We start from the raw sequence: 24272 nt of genomic DNA, 5'->3' as shown, positions 1-24272 counted from the left end.
GAAATTATTTTTGTGGAACTTCATACCTAAATAATTTAGCCCTATTTTTGTACCAAGGACATTAAATTTAATGAGCATCTGGGATGATGACGTGAGAAACATGCAGTGTAAAATCATTCCTGAATTGTGACTAAATTCTAAGCCATCTGCCTGCTTCATAAAGTATATAACTGTTTCTTTTAACTTTATTTCATAACTGTAAATCAACCATTCCGACTTATCCCTGGAGTGACTGTCATTGTGCTCTGATTGCTATTGGTGACGTCCATCACAGACGAAGATGGATGGATGTCAAAACACTGGGGGTGAAATAGTTGGCTGCTCTGATAGGGACAATGGGCTTATTCTTCAGCACAAAACAATCCTGCTCTAAACAAACTTGTCATCCTTACTGCGCCTCTCCAAAGAACCGGCACCACCAGCTTTAGGAAAAATCAATCAAAGGAAAGCATTTCTATAATTAGATGGAGCACAGCTTTTCTCTGTAAACAGGACAGCAAACATTCAGTGTGGAAGCAGCTATGAGTAATCGTTGCACAAGGTAGCAGTGCATGTTAATTATCTGCATTATCTGTCTTCTGCAAATGCCACGTTTTTTAAAAATAAATATGACTTAAGCCCTGCTATTACGCGTTTGAGGATTTAGTACTTTAAGACATTATTGAGGAGGCAAGTGCAATAACGAATTACCAGAAACAGTAACTGTTAGGCCTGACTGTTGTGTCATTTCAGGAAGTGGACGTCCCACAATTATCAGATCATTACTGATAATGGAAGGATTTGTCATGTGGTCTGCTAGCTTTCATGAGACACTAAGTCAGTTTGTAGGTTTCTGACCAAGTGATAATGTTTGTGCTATTTACAGATCTGTATGTGTCTTGCTATTTATCAGCAAAGGGGGCTTAGGAAGCCTTTTATTGGTGAATTGCTTTTATTAGAAGAGTCTACATGACATTGTAAAAATATGACCTCATGCCATGTTAATTTCAGTCAAATATGTCAACTTCTGAAAGGTATTGGTACAAATTTCAGTGACCTTTTGGAAAGTGGTTTTTAATCCTGGTCCTGAGAACCCACAGCACTTCACATTTGATATAGCTCCCCATTCTGACACGTTCAGATCGGGGAGCTCTCTGCTATTGAGCTGACAATTTAAATTAGATGTTTTAAAAACTGATTTACAAAATGTGGGTTCCCACATTAAGGAACACTTCACTAAAACATGCTATCATATTATCAATATGTGAAAGAAACCTCACAAGCAAGCAGCTTGAAAGCTCCTCAGTTTCTCATAGAGGTGGGACTTGTCAGTTATAAACAGTCTCAGCCCTTCAGGGCAGCGCCAGTCAGCCACAGACTAGCAAAACAAGGGCACACAGAGACCTTTGGGATTTTAAGCATTCGACAAATTGACAAGGAAACTTCTGTTGCTGTTTATTGGATTTATAGATTGGGTTTACATGATGGCAGCTTTGTCCGGTGGAGAACAGTGCATCAAATACATCTTATTTATCTTTAATTTTATATTTTGGGTGAGTTCACATCAGTTCACAAACATATAAACATAGATTATTATTGTGCTTATGTATTATTGTGTGTCTTTAAACTCAACTATGTCCGTAGCATATGCTATCTATTATAAATTGTTTTTCTAACTTGTTTGAGCATCCTGTTTTAAACTATTTATTTAAACAAATTTCTGTAAATACTATTACAAACATCAATTTGAACATGTATTATTAATCTTAAATGTAGCAAAGATGACAAATGTGTTAAAACTGTTGCATGTTGCAAATGTTATTTAGTTCTTTTTTGTGTTAGGTAATTGTGGTAAGGATAAAAGCAGAAGTAAACTACTAATGTAAGGCTTGTTTCATTCATATTAACAATGTATGGTCAACAAGGCGAGCAGTTTTGGCAAGTGTGTGTTTAAAGCAATGTATGCATTGATTGCAAGCAGCAATGTGTGCGGCTGAGCCTAACGGTTTAAGAAAACAGCAACTTTGCCATACATTAGGCATGTTTAGCCTGTTTTTCATGTTTAAACATTTTAATAGTAACAAAGTCTGATGTTATTAAAAAAAATATTGATTTAAGAAGCACCAAAAACTTTTAAGTTTAAGCCAAAATGCAAAAAATAGGTTGTTTCAAACACCACACTCAGAATAAAAGGTACAATATAGCTCAAAAGTTGTCACTGGGGCGATACAAAAGTACACTTTTGTAACTAAAAGATGCATATGGTACCTATTTGGTATACAGAGGTACATATCTGATACCCATAAGGTACATATCTGTACCTAAATGGTACATATTAGGATATTTTGAAAAGGTACCATCCCAGTGACAACTTTTGTACCTTTTTCTGAGAGTGCATGGCATGGACAAATCCAACATTTGTTTAAATTAACCTATTTGAACCAACAATGGTTTGAAACAACTCAGTTAATTTAACCCCAACAGATTGTACAATGAATGTGTGCTTGTTGCTTCCAATAATATCGATATTTTTATTATCGTATAGAAATATTATACATTAAAGTATAGAAACCAGTCTAAATGTGCACTAGTATGAAGTTTACTCTTCTTTGAATCAGGACTTGCTGTGACTTTTGAGTCGTCTTCCTGAGCTGTGCCTATGCTGCGTTCCAGGCAGGTTTTTGAGCCCGTGAATTACGACTTCAAAACCACGACTCAAGACTCTGAACTGGGAGTATGCGTTCCAGCCAACGTGTAACCCGTGTTTTTACAACCTTCTACCTGTGAAAGCGCACTGGAACGGCAGTCAAACCCGTGACTTCCCACCCGTGAACTCGTACTAGATCGATGTACTCCCAGTTCATAGTCGTGAGTCGTGGTTTTGAAGTCGTGATTTACGGGTTACAGGTTGCCTGGAACGCAGCATTAATCCTCCTTTTCATTTTGGAAAAAAAAATAGGTGTCAAGCAAATGGGCCACTTTCTTCTGATTTCCCAGATTTCCCTACAGGGGCAGCTTGAGTAATATTTTTACAAACATTTATGAACCTAAAACTTAACACTGTCTAAACAACTTTGAACTTGGTGCTTTCCACTTGAACAGTTAATTTCCCACGCTGTTGTTCGTAACCTTTCAATCGTGTCCTGCTTCGCGCTATAACATAAAACCACGCCCCACGCCACCCCTCTGTTAAAACCAGGTAGGCTAACCGAACCACGCCTCCTTGTTTTAGCCCTTGATTTTCTCTGACGTACCCAGGTAAACCGAAAGAGGGTGCGGCCTGCAGGAATTTTTTTTCTTCTCTTCGTCTTTGTAAATTTGAGAAAACACATTTCAGAGGCTCAGTATCAATCGTTTTCTCGACTCAATCGTGAGTTTACAGCTTAGCCATGGCCGCTGGTGGACTTCAGTGTATAAAGTACTTGCTCTTTATCTTCAACTTCATCTTCTGGGTAGGTTTTTTAACATTTATACATCCGTACATGATCGTTCAGATGTGATTGTGAGGAAAATGCGGTAGTATTAACGCGGAAATGTTGAAATGGTGTGACTGAGGTGTGGTCAGGTAAAAACAGTGTGTGAAGATGTTTATATTCTACTCTCAAGTTTTTTTTTCCGAACTCGATCTCTATATTGTATATAGTGTATTGAATGCTGCTGTTATGGTATGATAAAATGGTCCACAATATGTTGATAGGTCTGTTTTTATTACTCTAGTATAGACTTACAAACACGTGACTACAAAGATATGTGGATCATTGTCAACAGTTCACATTTGTGTTGTATTTAAAGTTATTAAAAGCGCAAAAAGAAGACGCGCACGCTGTGACGTATTTACGCGCGCTCTTAATTCAGGTGCCTCGAATCGATGGAAAATCATTCATGTAAATTCTCATGCGAATAATCATACAGTCGGTTAAATGTTTAGTGGACATAAGTAATGCAGTCTAATCGGCGTCTGTCTGTAATGTTAATATTTATCAAACAGCAAACAAAAGAAATGGGCTTACTGATGTTGACTAAATAATAGCTTAATATGATCCATTTAAAGTTAAATGAATGCAGTAAATGCAGAGCTCAGTTAAATCACTGAATCCATTTTTGGACGTTTACTTGAATAGAAGTTGGTGTAGTATTTGGCAACTATTGAGTGTTTCTGTAGTATCAACACTGGGATGGGATTTCACTTGTATGACCTACTAAATATCCTGAAAAACCCGAATGACTAAATCCTGATTGTATATGATTGTGTGACTCTGTGCTGTATAATCATCAAGCATTAGATTAGACAGGCAAGGTCATTATATCTCTGTGTTAACTCAAGAATTAAAATGATGAGTAGCCTACTTTGTTTAGGTTTTGTTTATGCGTGTTTATAAAACAACACTGAGATAATAGTACACAGATTAATATGGTTTGATGTAGTTTTCGCATAGTAAACATTACCTAAAGTTTGCTTTTCCATTTGACCCTTTGGTGATCTCTATTTGAAAAATTCCCCAGAATAATATTTCTAAAGCATTTCAAATAAGCTGAAAACAAATAAAACTTTTCACATGAAGTGGGAGTGGAATTTTTGTGTGAATTGGATTATTTTGGAAATCTTTGCGAGTCTCCACACCACTGACTCATTGTGACTCATAGTTTGGGGGGTGGTAAAGTTGTGAAAGCTGGTTTTGCTAGAATGGTATGTTGCTATGGTTTTTGGGTGCATTCTAGTCAAAACACACAATAGGAACACACCCACCCTTTGCACAAATTCATTGAGGGGTAAATGAGAATACAAGAAGTTGAACTATTGTACTTTTCCATTTCCTCTGGCCTGATGTATGAATTGTTTTACACAAAAACATGTTTACATTTAACCACGCTATCAACACTAACTATTGTAATTGCATTATTTGTTGATATTTTTCAGAATAATTCTTCCCCTCATGAAGTGAAATAGTTTTGGGGCTTTTATGATTGACAGCCATTTGGTTATTAATATATTTGTGATCGCAGGTGTGCGTTTATTAGGGGAGATGATTTTATAAAGGCTTTTAGCTCATCCTAACTGAATATACAATTAAATATGTCTTTATTATTTTGTTAGTATTTTTTTTCTGGATGTGTGTGAGTCAGTGGGCTTATGTCTAACGTTTGTCTGTGAAAACATGTAGAAACAGGATTGTTACAATCTAATGTTACTCATTCGTGCCACATTGTAACATCATGGAGCAACAACTGTAGTTGGGCAATATGAATTATACTTGATGCCACACATTTTTCCACAATGTTTGCTTTGCGAAGCGAGACCCTGCTGTTGAAATTGAGCTAGCAAGACTATCAGGTCAGTTTCAGTGTATGTGAATGCCTTTCTTTAAAGGGCCTGTTGGACTTCATTCTCAGGAAACAGAGTGAAATGTTTGGTTTTGTGAGTGACGACTTGTGTGCTCCACCCTTGTAAATAATGCCATGCTTGGCCTGCAGCTATACTTAATGTGAGCACTCAGAGTAAGTTTGCCATTAACTGTGCTTGTGCTGGGTTATGTATCTGTAACATTTCTCTTTTCTTGTTTTTTTTTTGTCCTTCAGCTCGCAGGCACAGGAGTTTTGGCCATTGGACTCTGGCTGCGTTTCGATGAAAGAACAAAAGGACTGTTTTCTTCTGAAGACTCCCCCTCTGTGTTTTTCACAGGTGAGATTTGGAGTCGTAAATTGCCGCAATATGTCCCTTTAAACGATTATTGAGACCAAACTCTACATGGATCTCTCAACACATTCCATACCTCCCCTTATCACCCACATGATCATAGTTGAAAAGCATTGTTTGGATATGATAGTAGTCATAGAAACGGAAAACACTTAATCCAGGAACTTCATTTGAATATATCATTTAAATAAAGAATGTCTGAAATTCATTGACGGTAGAATGATCGAATGACGAATAATAAATTAACCGGTAGTGTGAATAGTAAACTTGGTCATTTAACATTCATACAGATTATAAATTAACCTCAAACTTTAAACAATTAGTTACTTAAAGAACCAGTATATTTAAACCAAAAAGCCTGCCAGCCCTAGTGTTTACATTAAGTCAAACATGTTCAACATAAAAACTTAATAAGACATGTTTACTCAAAAGTCTGCCGAAAAACAGCCTGAAAATAATCGAGCAGTGTTGCTGTATTTGTGTCAGTATGTGCGTTATATTTAGGAGCAGGACTGTTTGGGTTATAATGGCCGTGCTGTTCAGATGAGGCTGTGCTTGGCCCACATGATGCCAGCTCTCTGCCCCTTTCGCTCATGTCTCACAGAGCCGCCTTTCTCCTTCCTCACCAACAGAACTCCCATTGTTTTCTTTCTCCCAACTACTTTTGTTTGGCCTTGGTTTATTTTATTTCAACAATAGTTAAGGTGATTCTTGACCCCACCCAGAAATGTTATCAGTTTGCTAAGCAAGCATCCAATTTTAAGTCAGAGTTTAAGTGACACTGTTTGAGTGAGAGAGGGCCTTTCCCACAATGACAAATATCCCAATGGCAGACTGTCCAGAAAAGCAGGTAGTCGTAGCAGCGTTTCTATGGTTACGGCACAGTACGCTTTTATTTTGACTATTATTTGCATATTTTGCATGCTTTGGTCTTATTTCAACTGACAAGCTAGCTGTAGTATAAAGTTATCATCAATGCTGTCAGTGTTCATTCGCTCATGATTGTAAAATAAAGAGTATGTTTCAAAATCAGGCAGAAAAAAATCACTAAAATGACATTCTTGTAGAGCTATAGGTGTTCCTGTATAGCTCAGTGGTTTTGCAGCGCAAAAGGTCATGGATTCGATCAAGGGAACACAAATACTGATAACAATAGCTTTGAATGCACTGTATGTCGCTTTGGCGTCTGCCAAATTTATTAATAAAAACATTCATTTTGATTACTGTGCTCACCATTGCATTATTGGGTAAAATAACAAGAACCGTAATGGCACAGAGAAATAAATGAATGATGTTTTGGAGGTATGCACAGCTGTCTATGTAGTTGTTTTATTTAGTCTTATTTGAATTTCAGGGGTCTATATTCTCATCGTGGCGGGGGCGGTTATGATGGTGGTTGGGTTCCTTGGCTGCTGTGGAGCAATAAGAGAGTCATCCTGCATGTTGGGACTGGTGAGGACCCCTCCTTTCTTCTCGCCAATGATTTTGTTGGGCGTAAACAAACATTGTTGATTAAATAGATAGAAAATCCACCTGAAGTTGAAATCTCTCTCTGTGTCTCTCACTCTTTTTCTAGTTCTTTGTGTTCCTGCTTATCATATTTGCAGCAGAAGTGGCTGCAGGAATTTGGGGATTGTCCAATCAAGACAAAGTATGTGACACTCATACTGGAGTAATGCTCGAAATGTTGTTATTCTCTTGTTTCTTGTTCATTTCCTCACTGTGTCTTATTCTTCCTAGATTGTGAATGAGGTTCAGCAGTTCTACACACAGACGTTCAACAACTACAAAGACACAAAACAGGAGGCTCTGAGGGAAACGCTGCGATTGATTCAGTATGGAGTAAGTTTGAGTTTTCATGCCTTTAAGAGTAAAAACAAACTATTGTGTCATGACTGTATAAAAAAGTTTATTGAATGAATCTTTTCTGTACTTCTAGCTGAAGTGCTGCGGACCATCAGGAACTGCGTTCGATGGGGCAACTGAAACCTGCCCGAAAAAGGAGGGACTTGAAATCTTGGTCACCACGGTACCAGAAACTTCACAAATAATGAAATTAACATAGACCGCTCAATGAAATGTGGACCTGAATAGTGTCTTTCCTTTAACTCTAATTACATTTTATGTATTTTTTTTTAAACCCCAGAGCTGCCCAGAAGCCATCAAAGATGTCTTCACCTCAAAGCTTCACATCATTGGAGGCGTTGGGATCGGCATTGGTGTGATCATGGTGAGTGTGGTAGTGATGTCACAGGCTTCTCTGTATGACAGCATGTTTCTGGTCTTGTTGGGTATCAGATAATAACCTCCGACTTTCTTATTGACAGATCTTCGGTATGATCTTCAGCATGCTCCTATGTTGTGCCATCCGACGAACCCGGGACATTGTATAAGCCGTTCTTATCCAACAGCCTGTTTTCTGCTGTGTATTTATCTGATTGTGTGCGTGCGTGCGTGCGTGTGTGTGTTTGGAAAATCACTCCAACTTTGTCTTCTAACAAGCCCAGCATTTTCCAAACGCATGAAAACTGTTACAGGCCAAGCGTACACTGGACAAGAGTCTCACCACGTCAATGGCCTTGTCAATTAAATTTTAATATCTTTGGTGTTTAGCTTAATGTTCATATATAAGCCTCTTTAAATGTACTTACTAGCCACTTAAATTTCTCTTATTGAATGTAACATTTTATAGAATAGCTTATTTAATAAAGAGCTGATTATTTTCTTTGTGTCTGGAGACAGTAACCATTGAAATTACAAATAAAGTAGTTGATAACAAATCCCTTGGACTAAAGCATGATTCCCAGGATTAAACGTTTGTGCCTCTGCCCTCTTCTGTTTTAGTGCACACTTTAAGATTTTACAATTTAAATGGGACAAAAGACTTTTTAAAGATGTAAAACAAATGTTTGGTGTCCATAGAGTATATATGTTAAGTTGATAATTCATAGATAATTATAGCGTGATAAAATTGTAGGTGTGAGCAAAAATGGGTGTATCCTTTAAATGCTAGTCTCTGAACAAATGGTCATGCTGTGGTTGAATAGTGCAGATAAAGGTGGAGGTATTATCCCCGTCTGACATCACAAGGGGAGCCAAATTTCAATGACCTATTTTTTTAAATGCTTGCAGAGAATGGTGTACCAAAATTAAGGTACTGGATTGATCTTTTTCACAGTGTCTTGATGGAAGCACTGGGGACCCAATTATAGCACTTAAACATGGAAAAAGTCAGATTTTTATGATATGTCCCCTTTAATTCTTGATTAAATGAAATCTCTGCTGTTTAATATACAACATGAAACGTATGGTAAACTGCAACAAGTTTTATTTTCTCCCAGGGTTCCAAATAAGCGGATATTAAATAACAGTTTCTCTGACATTTGCATTCAACAAACACATTGCGCTAAAATTATGGAATTAAACTGGTTCGACTGGATCAAAAGCTGAAAATATTCACTGTTCTCTGTATCGATTAGGCATATGCAAATTAAGCGAGCAGCATCATTTCTTTCCTTTTCGTTTTTTCCCTTTCTTTCCTTTCTTCTTGGAGGCCCCAGGCCAACCAAAGCCTCTGAACTCCAAGCAGTCCATGGCATTATGAGAGATGTAGTAGATGTTTTCCATGGCAGCTGGACTCAGAATATCCACATCCTTTTTGGGGGGTTTTGTAGATTGTTTCTTAGAGGAGTGCTTCTTTTTGCTTTTTGTGGCAGGTTTTGCACTTTGAGATTTTGATAGTTTGGTACCTGGAGGCTGTAAAATGTACATTACATGCACTCAGTACTGTTGGTCTACAAAGGATTTGATCTGTTTGGAAATATCTACTATCATAGTATTTCACAGATATTTGCTCTCTAGCCTTTTAACAAAATTTAAAAGATAACATACAGTAAATGAATATCTTACCATTATTCAAGTGCCTTTCCGTGAAACGATAGCTGAGATGTTAGATGGTTAAGTTGCCCACTGCAGGAAACAAAACATTTCTTACAGAAGCGGAAGTGGTTGCCAAATTTTCTACCAACAGATTTCAAACAGATTAAATCTGTGGCGTCTCTACACATACTGTTTCCAATGCATGTAAAAAGGCATTAGGTTTTCTGCAGATTGTTAAGAGTACAACATTATTTTTATGATCTGTCACAGAAGTTCCACACAAAGACTGTCCTACCAGCGAGCGTAAGATCCCATTCAGTTTGTCTCTGAGGTATTTTATTGTGTTGTTGTGTTTGTGTGTGGTGTTGTCTTAGTGACGCATCATGGGAGCTTGTTTGTGGGATTCATCCACGACTGGCTTTTCAGGTTGGACCAGGTTTCGTTTGTTGTCACATAATTCTTCTGAAGTAAGGGGTGACCATATTTTAGTTTTTAAAATAGAGAACAGTGGAAGCAAGGAGGCAGATGAACACTCGCAGTGGCTGTAACAGCATCTTCTGTTTACCTAGTCACACAAAATAGTCTGTTTACCCCTTAACTGGCACAAATCCCTTTTTAGTGGGGGGTGAAACTACCCCTTCAAATTAATATAACACTGGCATTTTTTGGTATAGAAGCCTAATCTTGGTCTTGTTTTAAAGAAGACAATTTAAGGTACCTGGAAGTGAAAATAGTAAATAAAAAAGTTTAAATTTATTTTAATAAATACAAAAAATACAAAAACATATTTATTTTATAAATAAAATTATAAAAATGTAAATGTATCGCAAAAGTAATAATGTGAACATGAAGCCAAAAGTCTCAAGTAATTCAAATTTCAAGTTAAAAATACAAAAAATTTGGTTTGCTTCACACTTTAAGTGGTTTTACCAACAACGGCCACTAGGTGTTTTGAAATATGAAAACTACATTCTTAGAGCTTTCCAATGATACATTGTTTGTCAACATTTTTGAAGATTTATAATAGGATAAAGTGTTATGAAGAAATATAGGGGGGGAGGTCATGTAACAAGAACTGTCACTAAATTATTTCTATCATCAAATGACCTTTAAATATGAAAACTACCTTCTGAGAGCTTTCCGGTGATATATAATTTATTAAGATTTTTTAGGTTAAGAGTAGGGGTTTAGTGTTATAAATATGTAAAAACAATTTTGGCCTAGTTGTGGGCCCGTGACCTTTTAGAAGCGAACTCTCGCTACGTCGTAATCCTCCCAAAATTGTGATGAAATATGAAAACTACACTCTTTGAGTTTCCAACAAAAGATAAACATTTTTATGCAAAATATTGAAATAAACTCAGGTGTCCCGCTCAAGGGATGGTGCCAGTTAAGGATAATTTACGCAGAGCAATTCTAGGTTTTAAATATTAAGAACGCTTAGCCCCCAATGAGGGTGTGATAGAAAATAGTTTTAATACTATGATTGAATTTTATAGCAGCCCTATTGCAGTATTCCACACTGTATTTAAATGACAGGTAAAACATTTTTGTGCATTTACCTTTGTGTACTGACTGACCCAAATATGAGACTACTCGATTTCTTCTCGACTGTACACACTTTTTACTGTTGCATTTCTGTGTTCAAGTATAAACCTCAGTAACTAGTGATGAGTCTGTAACTTTTAAAATAAAGTTAGAATAAGTTAAACTAATTCAATAAAAACGTAAAATAGTTGGATTTTATTGACTTGCAAAAACAATTTGATTTCAGGGAAATTATCACTAAATTATGTCTGGGCTGTGATTCATTGAAAATCTATTCTGTGCATGACTGCATTTTCATCTAATGCCAATATATATTTTTTCAAAATGTATTTACTGAAAAAAGCAATTTTGATATGATTTTTAAAGTACAGTAGGCCTAACGCAGGTGCCGTTTGACGTCGCCTCAAGCAATGGTTAAGAGCAACTATGTGACCATCAGCTTTTGCCACAGATGTGAAAACAACATAATACGGATCGTGGGTATTAAGTCATATCCCGCCATTGTTTACAAATACAATCCTGAGTTCACACTGCATGTGTGAACAGCATATTTTTGTATTTACTGGTAAATTAATTCTGGTAAATGCATGTGTGAACTGCACATTTTTGTATTTACTGGTAAATTATTGTGAAAGAGGCTAAAGGCGGGGTGTACGATTTTTGAGAAACGCTTTGGAAAAAGGAGTCGGGCCGAGAACCAAAACACACTTGTAGCCAAGTGGTGCGTATGTGTGGGGTGGGTCTATCAAAAGAAGATCCTGATTCTATTGGGGTAGGGTGTGTTTGTTTAGCTTATTTCAAATGTCAACATTGGCTTTCAGAGATTGTGCACTTCTCCTTTAATTCACACATCTTGTAGCCTACTCTTACCGTTCGGTTTGTTCTGTGTCGTTGCTGCGGAATAGGAATGTAATAGTAATAGTCTAGTAATGTAATAATTTCAACGAATCAAAAGTAAATTCCCTGTGCACGAATAAGTGATGCAATACATCCAAATAATAAGTTAAATATTTAAATAAAATATTCTGCTGTGTAAGCTATATACATTTCTACATGTACTTCACACAAATAATCACAAGAGGGCACAACATGCAGTAAGTTTATCTGCCTATAGTTGTTAAAACATATTATTAAATTATTTTAACAACGCAGACATTACAACATTTAATTTTATAGAAATAATTAAGTGATTTTTACAGACTTTTAAGACATACTAGTTTTAGGTGTACTTACCGTAATTTACCATAGGAGGGCGCCGCGCAGTTAAGGTCCTCTCACTATTGTTTTAAAATAATATATTTACAATATTATATAAAAAATAGAGGCATAAAACGCTTCAGGTGTATTTTCCACAAATCACCACAGTGGGGCGCCATGCAGTTAGGTTACTCACACAAGATAAAATATATTTATATTATGTAATTACTTCAACAAATCAACAGAAAATAACTGTGCATGACTAAATGATCCAATACTGAAAAGAAAAATATATATGGTATAAGAAATACTGCAGTCAAACGAGAAAAAAATGTCTTGTACAATACTGTGGTTTTCCCTTTTACTGCAGTTGGATATGAGTGAAAACATACATGTTTTACTCTCCAAAAATCACTAGAGGAGAGCGCAGTGCGAATATGGTCCTCTCACTAATATTTTAAAATAAAGAAATTCTGTAATTATTTCAACGAATCAGAAGACGAAACCTCTATATGCACGACTACTATACCATAAAAATAAAGTAACTAATTAAATTAGCCAGAGAAACGCCTAAATGACTGTACTTCGAATAAATAACCACAAGAAGCCGCCATGTAATACTTTTATCAGCTTATAATTGTTAAAATACATTGTTAAAAAAACCCATATATTTAGTAAATTATTTTAAATATTTAAGTGATTATAGAATATTACAATACTGTGGTTTTTCCCTTTTTTTAGGTGTACTTCCCATAAATCACCACAGGAGGGCGCCGCGCAGATACGGTCCTCTCGCTAATGTTTTAAAATAAAGTATTTATGTAATTATTTAAACGCGTCAGAAAATAAGAACCCAATTTGCACGACTTAAACAGAAATTCAAACAAATAAAGTAACTGATTTAATGAAATTCCACAATTGAAGCCTTAGAAAATGTTTAAGGTGTACATCACGTCTACCACAACTACCACAAGAGGGCGCCATGCACGCCGATCTGCCTAAAGTTGTTAAAAAAACCATATTAATTAAATTATTTTAACAATGCAGACAGAATACAACGTGAGAAATAAAAATTATTTTTAAAAAGAATATAAAAAATATTAAGTAATTATGAATATTTACAATACTGTGGTTTTCCCCTTTTTCTGCAGTTGGATACGAGTAAAGACATGTTACTTTCCAAAAATCACCACAGGAGAGCGCCGTGCGAATATGGTCCTCTCACTAATATTTTAAAATAAAGAAATTCTGTAATTATTTCAAAGAATCAAAAGACGAAACCTCTATATGAACAAATACTATACCATAAAAATAAAGTAACTAATAACTGAGCCAGAGAAACGCCTAAATGACTGTACTTCGCGTAAATAACCATAAGAAGCCGCCATGTAATACTTTTATATGCTTAGTGCTTATAATTGTTAAAATATATTGTAAAAAAAACATATATTTAGGAAATTATTTTAATAACGCAGACAGAAAACAGCTTTTAAAATAAACATAAATACTTAAGTGATTATAGAATATTTACAATACTGTGGTTTTTCCTTTTATTTTAGGTGTACTTACCATAAATCACCACAGGAGGGCGACATGCACGCGGATCTGCCTATAGTTGTTAAAAAAAACATATATTCATGAAATTATTTAGCAATGCAGACGGAATACAACATGAGAAATAAAAAAATATAAAACAATTATTAAGTTATTATGAATATTTACAATACTGTGGTTTTCCCTTTTAAACTGCAGTTGGATATATGCATGTTTTACTTTCCAAAAACCACTACGGGAGATTTACAGATAGTCCTCAAATTCTGTAATTATTTCAACGAATCAGAAGACGAAACCCCTATATTCACGACTACTAACTTATGCCATAAAAATAAAGTAACTAATTAAATGAGCCAGAGAAACGCCTAAATGACTGTACTTCGCATACATAATCACAAGAGAGCGCCACGTTATAATTTTTTTTTTGCTTATATTGTAAAAAAAAAAAAAAAACATATATTTAGAAAAAATATTTTAATAACGCATACAGAAAACAGCTTGTAAAAGAAAAATAAATACTTAAGTGATTATTGAATATTTACAATACTGTGGTCTTCCTTTTGTTTTAGGAGTAAGCTACTTCCCATTAATCGCAGATACAGTACTCTTGGTTATGTTTTAAAATAAAGTATTTATGTAATTATTTAAACGCGTCAGAAAATAAAAGCACAATTTGCAAGACTTAAACAGCAATTCATAAAAATAAAGTAACTGATTTAATGAAATTCCACAATTGAAGCCATAGAAAATGTCCAAGGTGTACCTCACATTAATTTCCACAAGTCGGCGCCATGCAATACGCTTATCTTGCCTATACTTGTTGAAAAACATATATTTATGAAATTATTTTAACAATACAACACGTAAAAAATACTTAAATGATTATAGAATATTTACGTTACTGTGTTTTTACATTTTACTGCAGTTAAAGACATACATGTGTATTTAAGCTTTTGTGGCAAAAAGTTTCACTTAAAAAATTATTTGGACAAGACAATTTCAAAATCACTAAAGATGCAACTAAACATTGCAAATGATGAAATTCAAAGTGTTAAAATGAAGAACTATACCACACATTAGGTGACGCTGTGGTCTGCCACATACGGGTTCAGGTCCAAGTAATTTGCACGTTAGGTTTTTAGGGGAGCACAGACAGTTATTTTTTATCACTATGATTAGCAAACTGATAACGAAGTTAAAGTAACCTTAAAGCAACACTATGTAGTTTCCATGTAAAAATGACTTACAGCTCTCCCATGTGGTTGAAAAGCACAACAGTGCCTGGTGTAACCAACCTGACCTGGCCGGTATTTAAATATATAAGTTAAATGCCACAGACGGTAATAGCAATGATCACTTTTACAAGCAGTTTTATTTATAATACAAAACTTCTAATTCCACATAACATGATAAAATATTTAAAACACTATGGCACACCTCATGATGTAGAAAAATATTTATACTCTCATGACAAAATCACAGGGCTCCTTAAAAGGCACCACTGGAATTGTGAAGGATATACAACCACTGCAATGCAACCCCACTTCAACACAGCAATCACAGCACACAATAAAAGGTGCCACGTCACAAGAATATCCCACCACCGCACCAGTGCCAGTCGCACCCACAAGGGAAGCCCCTGTGCTGCCGAGAGTCAGAAAGGATGAAAACTACAAAAAGAGGAAACAAAATTAATCATACATTTCACAAAAATAAAATAAAAATAATAATGAATAAAAACACTCAAATCATTACACAAATACTAATAATAAATCATAAATCACTTATATAATGAGAAAGGGGAAATTCACCACAAAAATCAAAATATAAAATAGTAACAATAGTCGTGCTTGACCTGTAAAACAAACACTAAATATGAATTCCTTAAATCAACCCTTAAATTAAATTAGGAGGTTTTACCAAATTAAGAAAATACCTTAAAAATATATCTGGATCTGTGAAAGACAGAATTAAAACCAACCGGTTGTTTCTTCTATTAAAAAGGAACCTACAAAACAACCTTAATGAGCAAAAACTTCTTTTAGCATATAAACAGAAAGACTTATTAATACTCATTACATCTAACAAGCATTTCGCTCATACATCACTCATACTCTTTGAAGACTCTGTCGTCAGGCCAATCACCATTAACACGCACAGTTTTCTGAAAGATGACAACATCATAAAACACTTTTCTTTCTACCCCTTTAACCTACCAATTTCTTTATAAATTCTCATTACCTTAACAATAAAATCCGTACATGAAGATGCCTTATACCCCGCATTAAATTAAATGAACAGTAACCTATAAACACACAAACAATTCTAAACATAAGCGATCAACTACTTGGCATTAATTAGCTGGCATACTTAAAATATACCCTTCCATAGTCATAGAGACCCATTACCTGAAGATCGACAAGCTTGTTTGTAGACCCGACAAATGAGGTGAAAGCAATCCACACTACTATGAGTCTATTTATAGTACCTACAGACAGCGTGAAGCGCAAATCACTTAGTAAGCAAATACTTGTATACATCAATGCATAAATGAAACGAGAGCATGTTATGCTACTGCACACCCCATATAATTACACAAGCAAACACAATCAAGCACAAATACCTTATAATAATGTTTGCTTGTTGGCAGAATCAATGAATGAAAGAGGAAGACACGCTATGCTACCGTGCGTCTATTTATAGTGCGTGCTGACGTAAACATTACGCTACTGCATAGCCTTATGGGAAATGCAGTCTCGAACTCATATCACCCCGTTACAATCCACCCCCTCAAAAGAAAACGACGTCCCGTCGATAAACCTAGGTTTCACACCCATGGTCTAAACAAACAACTTTGGGGATTGTTGGATGGCCTTGTCACAGGGAGAGCTCTTTGATCATTAGTACAAACAGACTGGGGAAGATGATATGGGTTCCGATGACATCCTGCAGTAGATCTCTGGGTACGTCTTAATCCACGATTACACTCTGGAGATGGTAATACAACACTTGGAGATCTAGATAAAGAACTTTCTACACTTTCGTCCTGCAACCCTACCTCATCCATTGACTCGGATATAATCAATACAGACTCTGTGTTTGAATCAAGTTCTTCATCTCTCATATTCAGAGGTAGCCCTGGATCACAAGAACTAGGAACAGGACGCAACTCACATCGATGTATTCTTTTAACTGAACCAGTACCATCAGCTGGACATACAGAATACACTGGACCATCTGAACCCTGAACAACCCTATAAAGTGTTGGATCCCACACATCCTGAATCTTATTTCTCCCTCTAACCTTATGGGACCTTCGATACACTAACTGACCCTCTTGCAAAGAGTCATGATGCACCTTCTCATTATTTGATCGAGCACGTTGAGCTGCTGCGGCTTTCAAGCGGGCCCTAGCGCTGTTGAATATTTGTTCCACATTCTCTCTATGTTGAACTATCCATGGTTCTCCACTAGGCTCCAGATTATCTTGGCCTAAAATAAAATCAATTGGTAGCTGGGGTTCCTCCCCAAACATAAGAACATAAGGAGAATAGCCTGTAGACTGATGCTCTGTAGTGTTGTAAGCAAACACCACTTGTGAAAGAAACTCTGGCCAATGATATTTCTTTTCAACAGGAAGTGTTCGCAATAAATCATGCATCGTTCTATTAAATCTCTCACATTGACCATTGCCTTGAGGCCTATATGGTGTTGTACGAGTTTTAACAATGCCATAGATTCTGCACAATTCTTGAATAATTTTACTCTCAAAGCATCGGCCCTGATCGGAATGAATTTGCCTCGGTAACCCAAACAAATGAAACCAATGCTCAACCAACACTCGTGCTACAGTCTGCGCCGTTTGATCTTTTGTTGGTATGGCTTGAGTAAATTTTGAGAAAACATCAGTCATGACCAACACATTCTCAGTTCCATTGGATGATGGTTCCAACAATGTGAAGTCAATGGCCAAGATGTCCAATGGCCTTTCTGCTGTAAGGTGACCCATGAAACTTCGAACTTTCGGTCGAACTTCTTTTGCTAAAATACAGCGCTCACATTGCTTGCACCAATTCTCAATAAACTTGTACATCCCAGGCCAGTAACATCGTGTTCTGACTAAGCTAGCGGTCCGCTCCACCCCCTGATGGCCGTGATCATCATGCAGGCTACCTAACACTTCTTCCCTTAAACACTGAGGTAACACTACTTGACGAAACTCCTTATGTCCACCTGGGGCCTGAAACCGTCTATACAACACACCATCAACCTTCATTAGCCTTTGCCACTGGCGAACTAACTCAGTCACTGCAGAAGGTTCAAAACTCCTCTCCTGTTGTGTTGGGGGCTTCTGACGCTCCCAATAGACCAAAAACCGACCGATGACTGGATCTAATTCCTGAAATTCCCTTAAACTGGTCTTAGATTGGAGGGGAAGAGCAGAAATAGTGTCAATGGTCAATATAGACTTTTGAGTGGTGACACATTGTCTTACCATCTCTGGAATAGGTGTGGTCACTGAAATCTCAGCCATTGAAGCTGTATATTGTCTGGACAATGCATCAGCATTGCCATTATATCGGCCAGGCTTATACTTCACCTCCAAATCAAAGTCAGAAAGCTGTCCAACCCAACGCTGCTCCAATGCTCCAAGTTTAGCTGTCTGATAATGGCTTAAAGGATTATTATCAGTGTAAACAATACACTTATGCCCAATCAAGTAGTCTCTAAATTTGTCAGCTACGGCCCATTTTAGAGCAAGAAATTCCAATTTCATTGAACTATAGTTCTGCATATTGCGCTCAGATGGCCGTAAACCTCGACTTGCGAAGGCAATAGGTCTAAGCTTGCCCTGATAGTCTTGTGACAAAACTGCTCCCAATCCTTGATGGCTTGCATCCACTTCCAAAACAAAAGGTCTACTAAAATCTGCATAAGCCAGGATGGGAGCACTTGTTAACAGCCCTTTTAATGTTTGGAAGGCATACTCACAATCTTCAGTCCAGCTGTTCTTTAGACACATCTTTGATGACTTGCCTTTTCGATTAGAGGCAACTTCTGCAACTAAGCGATTCAAGGCACCTGCAACACTAGAAAAACCCTTAATAAACCGCCGGTAATAACTAGCAAATCCTAGAAACGATCGGAGCTCCTGAACATTCTCCGGTCGTCTCCAGTTTACCACAGTTGCCACCTTATCGGGATCAGTTCCTACACCTGCAGCAGAAACAACATGACCCAAATAATGGACTTCAGGGCGAAAGAAACAACACTTACTAAGTTTAATCTTGAGATTCTGTTGTCTTAAACGATGTAGGACTAATTCAAGACGTTGCAAGTGTTGATCTATATAGGATGAAAAAATGATCACGTCATCCAAATATAACAACAAGGATTGAAAACTCTGATCACCAAAAATCCTCTCCATTAATCGCTGAAAAGTGCTTGGAGCATTACACAATCCAAATGGCATCCTATTAAACTCAAACAAACCAAAAGGTGTACAAAAAGCAGTCTTAGGCTTATCCCCTTCTGCTACCGGAACTTGATTGTAGCCACTGGCCAAGTCAAGTGTCGAGAACCATTTTGCACCAGTCAACGCATCCAAAGATTCCTCTATCCTAGGTAAAGGAAACGCATCTTTACGAGTTTTAGCGTTCAACTGTCGATAATCAACACACATTCGTAAGGAGCCATCTTTCTTTTTAACTAACACTATGGGGGATGCGTAAGGACTGCAACTCTCCCTAATGACTTGGCCATCCAACAGCTGCTTAATATGAGCTTTGGCAGCCTCAAACTGGCTCGGCGGAAGTCTACGGTAGCGTTGGCGCACTGGAATATCATCCGTCAAGGGTATGTGATGCTCAATTAATGAAGTACATCCAAGATCGCCATCGTTTTTTGAAAAAACATCACTATACCGGGCTAAGAGATCCTTAACTAACCCTTGTTCGGATTCCGAAAGCCCTGGTAATTCCAAGTCAATGTCAGATTCTGCAGTAGAAACGGACATTTGAGATTGAACTATGACCGTATGTGTGTTACCTACTTTTTCAAAACAGAAACCCTGACATTGCGAAGGAATTAGTTCCGCCCTGACCAATGTTCCCAATCTAGTTTTTGGTTGCAAACTGACAGAGACAGTACTAATATTTATTACAGGGATCAGTGCCAAACCTTGATTTAACTGAACCAAAGCAGGGGAAATCAAAATCCCTGGTGGTAACCCATTACTTCCTGATTCCTGTGGTTCCAATAATGCAACTGTATTTTTGCAACCAAAACCTTTCGGACAAGAGGTCGGTACTAACCTTAACGTGCCTGCCGGAATCTGCAGTGGATAATCAGACTGCACTCGTACATGACCCACAAAGCCGGCTGTATGGGTGTTCTCGGCTCTCTGACACTCCAATAAGGCATCCTTCCATCCTGGCTCAGCTTGTTTAACTAAAGGTGCTGAAAACAATGCTGCGCCATGCTGTTCAAACAATTCACTATAACATTGGCCAATAACATTCATTCCCAGCAATCCTGGAGTGAGCACCCTCCCTTGATGCAAAACAGTGTCAACAGAATCTTTAACTACCAAAACACCTCTTTTCAAAATAGTTTGTCCCAACACTAACATATCTGTCTCAAAATACCCAACATATGGGATTTCTAGACCATTTGCTGCTTTCAACTGAAGCCAACTACATTCTTTAAGAACCTCTTCACCTAATGATTTAAAATGGCTATTAAAGAATGATTCAGTTATCGTAGTTACCATTGAACCAGTGTCCAAGAGGCAGGGAACGGTGACTTTCCCCATCTGAACAGTTACTGTTGGACACTGGCCAACCAAACGTTGTAAAACAGAAGGACATGCTGACATCGATGACTTTGAGCCATTACTACCCTCTTCTGTTGTGTGGCTCATAACAACAGAGGGTACTAGTTTAAAGGCTCTTCAGTTGAAACTTCACTGATATCAACTGTTAGTGGTCTAGAACTACCATCAATAGGCCAAGGCTGACGACAATATCTGGCAATATGGCCAAGCTTATTACAGCGCAAGCATCTTCGAGTGTTCACTCTAGGAGAAGAAGGGGGATTATCAGAGGTAGGCTTAAGTTCGTTAAGGCACTTAGTAATAGCGTCTATCTGTTTTTGCTGACTCTTAAGCATATCTTTAATTTCATTGAATTCAGTAGACTCCCCAAACCTATTTATTTTCTTGTCAAACTGAACTACTCTACCTTGAGTCTTATTACACCATGATTGTGGTACTAACGTAACAGTCGCTATTTCTCCTTCCTCCACCCACCTAATTGCTTCACCTCTTACATCTAGTAAGGAACAAGAAGGCTTTTGCCTCACAAATCGTCTGAGTTCACGTCGTAAAGTAACATCCCTTACATGCTCCACAAATTGATCTCGAAGCACCTGGTCATCATTAGGAACACTGTTAGGATTACTACTTAAGACTGCATCCATTAATGACATTAAGGAATGGGAAAACTCCATAAGAGACTCTCCTTCCTGTTGTTTTCTCTCAAAAAATTTCTGCTGTAACTGCACAAAAGTTTGTTTACCATGATACATATCTTTTAAAACATTAAAAATAAGTTCTGGTCTCTCCCTCTGAGCAGCAGGACGGAGCTTTACCTCCATCCTTGCTTCCCCTCCTAAATGATCCAGTATAAACAATACTTGTTCCCTATCTGACCAACCTCTACCCTCGATACACATAGTAGCTTCCTCAATCCACTCCTCCACAGTCACGGATGATGAATCTGAATGTCCATAAAAACGTGGGCACTTTCTCTCTCTAGGAACATACAGCGCCCTGTGAAGAGACATTGGAGGAGTATTAGGGTTTGAGGAGGATGAATTTACAACATGTCCGCTGGATGGTAATGCTTGACTCCTCAATTGATCATTCAATGTTTGCAAACTACGCAGCTGTTCACGCAGGTCCGTTAATTCTTGCTGCAAATCTTCAGACATGCTGGAAAAGAGTTCAAAGAGAAGTCAAGATAATTCAGGAGGAGGCGGCTTCTAAGGGAATCAAGACAGCTATCTTCTTGCACGACTATTGCTACTAGTACATGTACCTGTTACTTACCAACAATATGTGGTGATCCCCCAAAAAACAATTAGAGAATTAAATAAAAGGAAAAAAAAAGAGAAAGAGAAAAAAAAAATCCTGTCCGACTACGCCAATTGTAACCAACCTGACCTGGCCGGTATTTAAATATATAAGTTAAATGCCACAGACGGTAATAGCAATGATCACTTTTACAAGCAGTTTTATTTATAATACAAAACTTCTAATTCCACATAACATGATAAAATATTTAAAACACTATGGCACACCTCATGATGTAGAAAAATATTTATACTCTCATGACAAAATCACAGGGCTCCTTAAAAGGCACCACTGGAATTGTGAAGGATATACAACCACTGCAATGCAACCCCACTTCAACACAGCAATCACAGCACACAATAAAAGGTGCCACGTCACAAGAATATCCCACCACCGCACCAGTGCCAGTCGCACCCACAAGGGAAGCCCCTGTGCTGCCGAGAGTCAGAAAGGATGAAAACTACAAAAAGAGGAAACAAAATTAATCATACATTTCACAAAAATAAAATAAAAATAATAATGAATAAAAACACTCAAATCATTACACAAATACTAATAATAAATCATAAATCACTTATATAATGAGAAAGGGGAAATTCACCACAAAAATCAAAATATAAAATAGTAACAATAGTCGTGCTTGACCTGTAAAACAAACACTAAATATGAATTCCTTAAATCAACCCTTAAATTAAATTAGGAGGTTTTACCAAATTAAGAAAATACCTTAAAAATATATCTGGATCTGTGAAAGACAGAATTAAAACCAACCGGTTGTTTCTTCTATTAAAAAGGAACCTACAAAACAACCTTAATGAGCAAAAACTTCTTTTAGCATATAAACAGAAAGACTTATTAATACTCATTACCTCTAACAAGCATTTCGCTCATACATCACTCATACTCTTTGAAGACTCTGTCGTCAGGCCAATCACCATTAACACGCACAGTTTTCTGAAAGATGACAACATCATAAAACACTTTTCTTTCTACCCCTTTAACCTACCAATTTCTTTATAAATTCTCATTACCTTAACAATAAAATCCGTACATGAAGATGCCTTATACCCCGCATTAAATTAAATGAACAGTAACCTATAAACACACAAACAATTCTAAACATAAGCGATCAACTACTTGGCATTAATTAGCTGGCATACTTAAAATATACCCTTCCATAGTCATAGAGACCCATTACCTGAAGATCGACAAGCTTGTTTGTAGACCCGACAAATGAGGTGAAAGCAATCCACACTACTATGAGTCTATTTATAGTACCTACAGACAGCGTGAAGCGCAAATCACTTAGTAAGCAAATACTTGTATACATCAATGCATAAATGAAACGAGAGCATGTTATGCTACTGCACACCCCATATAATTACACAAGCAAACACAATCAAGCACAAATACCTTATAATAATGTTTGCTTGTTGGCAGAATCAATGAATGAAAGAGGAAGACACGCTATGCTACCGTGCGTCTATTTATAGTGCGTGCTGACGTAAACATTACGCTACTGCATAGCCTTATGGGAAATGCAGTCTCGAACTCATATCACCCCGTTACACTGGTATCAGACACTCTTCTGCAGGCAGGGGGAGGGGCGGGGCTGTGTGCTCTACCCTCCACCACCACTTTCAGAGTGTACTTGTAGCAGCTAGGAGGCTGCTCAGGTTGCAGCAACAGTACAATTTGTCCAGTTAAAAGTTGTTGTCACTGAAATAATTTTAGAGACATTATTTAAAGGTTAAAAAAACTACATAGTGTTGCTTTAAAGGGACACTCCACTTTTTTTTGAAAATAGTTAAATTTTCCAGCTCCCCTAGAGTTAAACATTGGATTCTTACCGTTTTGGAATCCCTTCAGCCGATCTCCGGGTCTGAAGCTAGCAGTTTTAGCATAGCTTAGCACAATCCATAGAATCTGATTAGTCCATTAGCATTGCACCTAAAAAACCCAAAGAGTTTTGATATCTTTCCTATTGAAAACTTGACTCTTCTGTAGTTTCATTGTGTACTAAGACAGACAGAAAATTAAAAGTTCCTATTTTCTAGGCTATGCTCATATACTCTCATTCTGGCGTAATAATCAAGGACTTTGCTGCTGTAACATTGCTGCAGGAGGCGCAATTATACTACACAGGAGCCGAAAATAGTCCCCATAGTAACTTTCAATGGCAGGGGACTATTTTCCAGCAGTGCGTAATATCATTGCGCCTCCTGCAGCCATGTTATGGCAGCAAAGTCCTTGATTATTACGCCAGAATAAGAGTATATGAGCATA

At 37.2% G+C, this 24272-nt stretch overlaps 2 protein-coding genes across 5 annotated transcripts; one reads left to right on the top strand and one right to left on the bottom strand.

Annotated features, from left to right (window-relative positions):
* The first annotated feature begins 1333 nt into the window (after window positions 1-1333).
* cd9b (CD9 molecule b) lies at window positions 1334-8454 on the top strand. 2 transcript variants are annotated; one of them, XM_065265752.2, is made up of 8 exons: window positions 1334-1532; window positions 5557-5659; window positions 7029-7126; window positions 7251-7325; window positions 7415-7516; window positions 7614-7703; window positions 7821-7904; window positions 8002-8454. In XM_065265752.2, exons 1-8 carry the CDS (start codon window positions 1461-1463, stop codon window positions 8065-8067), a joined length of 690 nt encoding a protein of 229 aa, XP_065121824.1. In that variant the 5' UTR covers window positions 1334-1460; the 3' UTR covers window positions 8068-8454. The 2 variants fall into 2 exon arrangements, with proteins under 2 accessions (XP_065121824.1, XP_065121825.1); XM_065265753.1 differs by lacking the exon at window positions 1334-1532 and adding an exon at window positions 3272-3431.
* A 385-nt stretch (window positions 8455-8839) lies between these two features.
* LOC135747138 (small lysine-rich protein 1) lies at window positions 8840-23943 on the bottom strand. Of its 3 annotated transcripts, XM_065265817.2 has the most exons (5): window positions 23837-23943; window positions 13868-13907; window positions 12335-12378; window positions 9584-9643; window positions 8840-9430 (listed from the first exon to the last, which is right to left on the bottom strand). In XM_065265817.2, the coding sequence occupies exons 4-5, from the start codon at window positions 9584-9586 to the stop codon at window positions 9179-9181; spliced, it is 255 nt and encodes an 84-aa protein (XP_065121889.1). In that variant the 5' UTR covers window positions 9587-9643; window positions 12335-12378; window positions 13868-13907; window positions 23837-23943; the 3' UTR covers window positions 8840-9178. The 3 variants fall into 3 exon arrangements, with proteins under 3 accessions (XP_065121889.1, XP_065121891.1, XP_065121888.1); XM_065265819.2 differs by lacking the exons at window positions 12335-12378; window positions 13868-13907; window positions 23837-23943 and adding an exon at window positions 9849-9916; XM_065265816.2 differs by lacking the exons at window positions 12335-12378; window positions 13868-13907; window positions 23837-23943 and having other exon boundaries at window positions 8843-9430; window positions 9584-10207.
* Between the last annotated feature and the right edge of the window lie 329 nt (window positions 23944-24272).

The sequence above is a fragment of the Paramisgurnus dabryanus genome, chromosome 1 (genome assembly GCF_030506205.2).
Source record: "Paramisgurnus dabryanus chromosome 1, PD_genome_1.1, whole genome shotgun sequence".
Classification (NCBI taxonomy): Eukaryota; Metazoa; Chordata; class Actinopteri; order Cypriniformes; family Cobitidae; genus Paramisgurnus; species Paramisgurnus dabryanus.
This window is presented reverse-complemented; position numbering and strand designations above follow the sequence as displayed.